Source organism: Saccostrea cucullata, unplaced genomic scaffold (assembly GCF_032062105.1).
Source record: "Saccostrea cucullata isolate Sc308-1 unplaced genomic scaffold, CSIRO_AGI_Scuc_v1 ctg502, whole genome shotgun sequence".
NCBI classification, from domain to species: domain Eukaryota; kingdom Metazoa; phylum Mollusca; class Bivalvia; order Ostreida; family Ostreidae; genus Saccostrea; species Saccostrea cuccullata.
The window spans coordinates 554,799-563,424 of record NW_026937360.1 but is presented as its reverse complement, the minus strand read 5'-3'; the positions used below and the strand labels follow the sequence as shown (position 1 = coordinate 563,424).

Genomic DNA, 8,626 nt, shown 5'->3' with positions numbered 1-8,626 from the left:
GTTCGCGGTAACAATTAATTTACGGGTGTCAACATTATATCAACATTGGATATAAGCAAAACAAAAAACAAAAAACACCAGATGTCTTGATTCATTAGTAGATATTTTCTTGATTCAATGTGCATGAGTCTCGATCATGCCATTTGCTTTTACCTTTTTCATCGCACGACTTAATTAATGATAAATACGCTGTACGACTTACTAAGTACCTGCCACTCCCAACAGCGACACCTATGAGTCATTTTTTCGAAATGAAAGAAGAAAAGAAATAGTTTAAACAGATTATTTTTCGCTGCTTTACTCGAGGATTCATAAAAAATGGGTAATTTAAATAGCTGTTACATTAGTATTCTTATTTTAGACATTTTATACATTAGCTGGTTAGGAAAACGGTGAATTATCAGTTATCTACTTGTATTTTACTCTGTTGCAGATCCAAAACAATCTCTAACTTTAGCCATTGATCATGTTGATTAAGCTTAAATTAGATGTATTCAAGTATTGTGTACAGTTTATTAAGCTATTCAGAAAAGGTTGATAAAATTATTTTTATAGTTTTCACCAAAATTTATTTTTGTGAGACGGTCAGAAGCATTTTATACGGGTGCGTCAATTTACCCAAATGGACCCAAATCATGAAATGGAAACTCAAATGGACCCAAATGGAAATCAAATGGACCCAAATGGAATATAAAATATATATATTATATCGTATTCTCAAGTTTTACTTATCTAAAACATAGAAAATAATGAAATTAAAACAAAAAGAGAATATTTTAATATCATTATTTTCTTCAATTGTATTTTTAAAAATGCGATTTAATTTAATTCTATTTGTAATAACCATTGAACATAATTGAATACAAAACTGAAGTATTTAATAGTTTCTATGGCCGTAGGAATGGATGGGGGGAGGGGGCCATGCCCCCCCCCCACCCCTACCCCCAAATAATTTTGCCAGTATATAGAATACTATCAAAACTTCATGTTTCAAAATACAATATTAGAGATTAATAATTTAAAAAAATCATTTGTAAATGTAAGTTCATTTATTTTCATCATTTTAAATAAGTATTGAAATACGATAATACATATTTAATATTCCATTTGGGTCCATTTGTATTTCCATTTGGGTCCATTTGTTTCCATTTGGGTCCATCTGGGTCCATTTGTGTAAATCGACGCGCCGTTTTATACACACATATGCAGGGTACCACTTGTGCACTAGTCTTGAAATGTATGACTTTTTCCAGGCCTGTTTAACAATTTTGATAAATTTAACATGCCAGGAAAAAAGTCCGAACCCACGCCATTTTTTCGAAATCTGGTTATTTTCCACCTCCAAGCTGAGGCAGCATTTTCAGGTTGATTTTCGATACTAAATTACTTGCAAACCGATCAAATGTCAAACTCACAATTTCTCAATAGTACAATACTTTTAGTACGAGAGTTCACCAACATTGTTTCCATGGTTTGCTTATAAATTTACAATCCATTGAGAACATTTTTACAGACTTTTGAGATTTGTTTTCATTTCATGCATTTTAAAATCTTTGCAAATCAGGTTTTGAAATGTGGAGTGATATTTTCTTTTAACCAATATTGGTAAGTACTAGAAGCATTGTGCTATTGATAAATAGTGAGTTTGACATTTAATTTGGTTCACAAGTATTAAAAATGAACTTGAGCTGGAGGCTGCAAAATTTTCAGTTTTGAAACAGCACCTGTTCTAACATTTTCCTTGTACATCAAATATCTTAATACATGTATATAGAATATGTATATAAAAGATATTTTTGAATAATTTAATTTCCTATTATGAATCATTCTAAGGAACATATAATATTTTGTATAACATAACTTGCCTACGTCACAATGAGTTACGTCAAAAACGTATCACTGCGCTTGACGTTATTTTTAAAATAATGCTCAAATTGAAACCTTTTTCCGGAGGAAATATTGTCTCATTGTCTATACTGAAATTAAATTATAAGGAATGAAGCTTATTTCAACTTATGTTATCCGATATAACAAAACTTGGGGCAGTTTACGCTTTTTTATAAACCGCTTCAAAGTTTATAAAGCGTAAACTGCCCCAAGTTATGTTATATCGGATAACATAAGTTGAAATAAGCTTCATTCCTTAACTAACAGGTACACTTACTACACTCAGGGATTTTCCACTCCATTTTGGGGATGGGGCCCAGGCCCTTACCATTGGGAATTTTACATTTTACAACATTTGGGAAAATTTATAGCAAGATGTATTTCAATAAATAAACACTTATGATAGTTAAAACTGATTTTTTACTTCATTATTCAGAACTTTACTTCAGAAAATAGATCTATTATTATAAAGTTTTAGCCAAGTCTCCAAAAATTATGTTCATTTCATTAAGAGTTCAAACCTGACCATGTTTGTTTTACATGAATTTTTAAAAAATTAAACAGGCTATTAATTTTTGGGAAAAATGGAGTGATTTTGCAATTGGGAATGGGTCCCATATTCGGCCCTACACGGGGCAATGGAAAATCCCTGACACTAGCCTAAAAAAGTAATTTTTTTTAATTATTTAAACTTACTTTTATGCCATAGTATGCCTGAAGGTGCCTTGACTGTTTAATTTTTCAATTTAAGGTACACTTGATAAGTTGGGGAACTGGCCCTTTGCATCTCTGATGGCCACCATTATTGTCTTTGTGGGAGTGGGGGTGTTTTGTGGCACCCTGTACCGAGCATTACAGATCATCATTATCAATGTTATGGAGGGATTGTTCCAGTTTACAGTGACTTGGTATGTGGCATGTAAAGTAACGCATCACTTACTCAAGGAATTTAAAGATCCTGCATGTTTTGAGTGAATTCATAGGTTCAAATTAAAGTCCTGATGTAATTAGATTTAACCATATTCTGAAAGAAACCAATGTGTTGACATACAAAGCAAATAGTAATACTCTTTATATGTCTATGTTAACATTTTTTACCCTCTAAAGCATGATACATTTTTAATGTACTAAAGTACCTGTATGTGTTTTCTTTAATGAGCAATGAAGTGAAAGTTGTAATTGATGAAAAAAAGAGTACTTTTCTTATTTAAATATTTTACTTCTAATAGAGTAGTTTCCTGCAGATTATTTTTTCAAATCAAAAATCTTATCGCTAAAATCTTATTGCTTTAAAATCTAGTAGAGGAGGCTTTTGTACTTAAAAAAACATTAGGTCTTGAAGGAAAATGAATGAGATAATTTTTGTTTTATACATGTTTTGACATTTGAATTTCATTGCTGAATTTTCTAGGCTGTCTGTGGTTCAGATTGTGTTCATTGTGATTGCCATAGTGATGGCACTGTTCTCCATTGTCCTGTTGGTTTTCGGTTTCCTTGCAACAGGAGCAACCAGACAAAATGTATACTCGGGGAAGAGATGCATTATGGGAGGACAAGTGTCTGCTGGTTTTGTAAGTTAATTTTATTAATCGTAATTTTATTCTTATCATACTTTAGAAAACTCATGTGACTTTTACCAGTTGCTTCTTGTACTAGGGTATAATGTATTATGAAAATATTTCCTTTCAGTTTATGATGATGTCATTTCTCTTTAGTTTGTGATGATGTCATTTCTTTTCAGTTTATGATGATGTCATTCCTGCTGAGTTTAGTCTGGCTGGTGATCGTGGGTGTGGCCACCATTCCTGTGTTTCTGTACATCATGCTGGGGTCCATCTGTAACCAGGAAGTTTACCACAACAATTATCAAACTGTGGCTTACTGCTTCAGACTCAAACATTATGGTCAGTTCTTAATGTCAGACTCAAACATTATGGTCAGCTCATAATTTTTTTACTTCCTTCTTCAAACTCAAATGTTATGGTCAGTTGACTCAGTTGTCAATGTCTTCTGTAGCCTTTCATACAAACCAAGGTTATTAGCAATAGAGAAAGAGTACACAAAATATACCTGTACATCCTTGATTTAACCTGAATAACTAAATAAACCTATATGTAAACCACATATTATGATTGATTAAAAATTGGTTTTTAAATTTAACAATTTTATTTTTTCCATCCAGGTATCTACAGGAATTCCACATACCCATTTCTGGGTGTTGCTGCTCCAGGGAGGGATGAAATCTGTAACCCTGTTGAGCTAAGGGTCCTATGTGATAGGGTAAATATAACTGTACTGAGATATATGAAATTAACCACACATATTTTTAATACCAAATGACTGCCTAATAGACATTTAGTTATTTGTGTTTTACAATGCAAAAATCATAAAGATTTGCACAATTGTTTTGTAATTTTATCAGTTGATAAATAATGAAAAAGATGAGGTTTCCAGTTTGTTTAGCAATTTGAAAATATTAATTAAAATTATGAATACAGTTTATTTAATTTTTGAAATTCTAAGAGTTTCTGGAAAATGTCGCCTTTTTACTTTTGTCAATAATCGCAGACTTTTGAGATCTCCTGATTCCCCAATGTAATTTACATAGTAGATAATTTCCTAATTGTAAAAAAAAAGAGAGAAAAAAATTCCTTACTGTAAAACAGAATTCACTGTCTAACATTTATTGTTTCATTTCAGTTTGCTGAGGCAGGTCCTCTGTTCTGTGTAGCCCTAGCTGGGGCAGCGTGTATCGTCATTGGTATGGTAGGTACTCAGAATATTTTTCCATGTACTTGTATAATGTTTTCCAACATCTAAAGGTGGATTTAAACCAATCTTGTAGAAGTGGTAAATCTGTTGAAGTGAAATGAGATTCATACTTTGACTATTCCTTGTTGGGAAAAGTCACTTTCTTAAGGACAAAAGAGGTATTTCAAGTGAAAAACCAGTGGTTCTCTAATCTTTTTATATGTTTCTTTATTTCCTAGCTTTTATTTATGTCCACTCTATCAGCTAACTACACCAGAATCAAAATCTCCAAGGAGCTGACGGATTACCGCAATGCTGTGGACATGGAGGAGATAGACCTACACAGCAACATGAAGGGGATAATGGATCAGTCGTATGACAAAAGCAGCTACCGGTGATTCGATTCACTGAAACGTTTGGAAGATTAAGCATATCCTGCACAACATGAGAAAATCCATATTTTTGAAATCTTTGTCCATTCTTACAGATTAGATTACCTGATACCTTTATGAAGGAATGGAGGTACTCTTGTCTTAGCAATTGTATTAAAATTGTAGATGAACTATAAGTACATGTATTAACACATCAATGTGGTGATGATTATTCAAAACTTTTGTGCATATCAACTTACGTGTGACTATCATTGTGTTATTTCAGAATGAGTCTTTTTATCTGCAAACTTATCTTTTGTATATTGCGTGGTTGTGAAATGGTGTTTTTTTTTATACATGTATTTTTTTGTTTGAACACAAAAAATGTGATATGTGTTACCCAAGGGTTATGTGCAGTAAACTTTTGAAAATATATTTTACAAAATATCAGTTATCCCTTAAAAAAATATTTTATGCATAAACATTCCAGACTTTACGACATATCAGCATGTTTTCCACTAATAAGAAAAGTTTATAATTTTTTTGTTGTTTTTTTTTTTATATAAGACTTGCCCTATTCTGATTGATCTTCATTTTGTTCACGTATTAGAAGGGAAATAACTCCCATTGCACATTCGAGTGTTTATCTGTTTTTATACATATCTTATCATATTGAAATCATTTTTATATTTTTTGCCATATTTTCAGAGATGAGATACATATCTTTAATCTAACCTGACCATAACTTTTTTTATGAACATGTTCTTTGTGTGTTTAAGTGCATGTGTATATTTTTAAATATATATGTCTACTAAATTTTTTTTTTAATATATATATTTTGAATATAAAGGTTGCTTTGTAGACAGTTTATATTCTGCCTAAAGGCATTGTAATTTTATGCCATATAAAAATATCTTTGCAAAAATTCAGTTATCAAGTTCCCTTTGCTCCCCAGAAAATCATTAATGATTTATAAATTGATATTTGATATTAGGAAACATTAGCTGCAATAATGTAGCCCTCTCCGATTTTTTTTTTTTTGGGAGAGGGCTACAACTCCTTAGGATCTCCGTAATGGTGCAGATGCGGCAGTGAATCACTCCCGCACAGATTTCGGCTCAAATTATCAGTAAACGGCTATTTTATTAACATCTCTTACCTGAAATTCAAAAATGTAATTATGCAAAACATAAATCGATCCAAAAATATTCACAACGATCCATATATCGGTTATTTTTCGTGTATGTCAACATCACAACTTGAATTTATCCGCCATGTTTACTGACCTTGATAGATTTTATTTTGGGACAGCCAATGAGAATTTAGAATCTATAGGAGCGGATCTACCGGGAATTCCCTTATTTTAAGCATACGTATCGCTGTTTGCGCAAAAATAAAACACTTGAAATGGTTTTATTTATCGATGTTCTTGTGATATATTTCAGCACAGTCGTTTATAAACATTGAAATTTGCTTTATTTAGTTGTTATAAACTTCAAGCGAAAGTCTCATTGACGTCTCACGTGAACTGTCATGGCTGCTGAAAATGCGGCTGGGAAAGACGCGGACTTATTTTACATGGTTTTCGAGTTTAACAGGCTATGATGTTGACAGTGAATAAATAATCCGTCTTATAAGAAGTAAGTTGAATGTAAAAATAATTTATTTTGCCTTCAATCGCCCGTATCATAAAAATATATTTGCACCATTACGGAGATGCGATGGAATTGTAGCCCTCTCCAGAAAATATCAGATAAAAAAATCGGAGAGGGCTACATTATTGCAGCTAAGGAAACATCTGTCTGTAATGTTTTAATATAAAGTAATTTCTTTGTATTTTTTGCTGTGCAAAAACCAAAAAGAAAAAAATGTTATTTAATTTAAAGTGTGGAAATACTGATTTTAAGTATTTCAAATTTATCAAAATGCCTCAGTCTGTCTTTTATTATTTGACTTGTGTATATTTTGAATTAAATTCGCAGTATATGTATACTAGATGCAAGTGCATTATGTATCTAATAAAAAAAATCTTAAAATAAATATCTTTTTCATCTTTAACCTTTAAATTAAAAAAAAAGAACATTAAAGGAACTTTATCCTGAGTTTTCATGGTGTAATTTCTTACTAGCAGCATTCACTTAAATAATTTCTATACACAGATTCCTGAACGCATTTTTGATTGTTTTCAAGAATTAATTATAGTCAATTAACTATATAATAGCAAAAAAACTCATTTATATGCCATGTTTACCACTTTATCCCATGGTTTTAGCGTGATGAAGTATGGAGTCCTATATATAACGGTGTAAAGCATTGGTTGTGAAGTATTAAGTAATGGGATAAAAGGAATCCCCCATGATTTGTAGTTTGATATGACATTTATCCAATGAGTTGTGTGTGTTTATCCCCTTGCCAAGGCTCGAGGATAAAAAAAAAGAAACCCCACACAACTCGTTGGATAAGAACCATATCTGACTAGTCTTCAAATCATGAGAGATCCTATTTTTTTTAACTCATTTGTGAACAATGTGTAAATTAGACTAAAGAAAGGCATTGCAACACTGGCATACTATATGGAGAATTTTAAAAAATAATTTGATACGTAATTCATGTAAGTTAAAAGTACATGTTGATGCATGAAACCTTTAGAAATAAAAGTTTGAGGTAACGGACAGTATGAAGCTCGTAAGTCCATACAAGTTATAAGAATCATAAGCAGAGCAAACACTGACCTGTAAGAATATCAAAAGTGTGATCAGGTGCCATGGAGGAGTAAGCACCCCCTGCCGACCGGTCACACCCGCCTGTGCCACTTGTCAAGATCGGTCAATTAATATTTAGATGGCAGTGACATAATATGTCTATTATATTATACATAAATTGAATTTAAACCGAGTACAGTACTCAAAATATCAATTGCATGTGAAAACAACATTGAGATCTGTAAAGCTTAATAGATGCCGTATGTGAAAAAGAAAAACAACTACATCTGTACATGTAAATATACTCAATATGAAAAAAAGTCCCAAAAATCTGTCATTAGTATTTAGAGCTTTGCATAGAAAAACAATTTTTTTTTAAATCAAAGAAAAACAACATGAATGAAGGAAATCTTTAATTTAACGAAGTTAATGCGTTATATGATAATAATGATATACTATTATGATATTTTAGATACATGAACATTTATTATATATTATTTCAAAGAAATGCATAGTTGGAAACAAACACAATGATGATGTAAGACATGATTATTTTAATGGTAATGAAAGCATATGAAATAAATAAATACATTTGCATCGAATATTGTTTCAATCTTAAACATGTAAACTTCCAGTCAAGGCAAAGCAATTGATCTTACGGCATAGTATTTTTGCCTTATTTAAAAGTAATTAATCACTCTTCACTATAGTCATTTTGTAGTTTTATTTAGTTTAATACACGACAAAGTAAATGAGCATTAAACAACAAAACATGTTTTTAAGACATTAGGATAGAATGAACATGAAATAGGAAATTGAAATTTGAAAATGAACTTAAAAGCTTCAAAGTGTACCGGTGTTAGATAAATCAGCACATCCTTCTATCTAATTTTTTTTGTCACTGAATGAATAGTT

General features: G+C 31.3%; 1 protein-coding gene across 1 annotated transcript; it reads left to right on the top strand.

The window, feature by feature from the left end:
- The first annotated feature begins 230 nt into the window (after nucleotides 1-230).
- Nucleotides 231-5,653, top strand: LOC134248058 (neuronal membrane glycoprotein M6-a-like). Its single transcript, XM_062730485.1, has 7 exons — nucleotides 231-322; nucleotides 2,639-2,795; nucleotides 3,299-3,458; nucleotides 3,629-3,791; nucleotides 4,070-4,167; nucleotides 4,588-4,653; nucleotides 4,878-5,653. The coding sequence occupies exons 1-7, from the start codon at nucleotides 319-321 to the stop codon at nucleotides 5,034-5,036; spliced, it is 807 nt and encodes a 268-aa protein (XP_062586469.1). The 5' UTR covers nucleotides 231-318; the 3' UTR covers nucleotides 5,037-5,653.
- The last annotated feature ends 2,973 nt before the right edge of the window (nucleotides 5,654-8,626 follow it).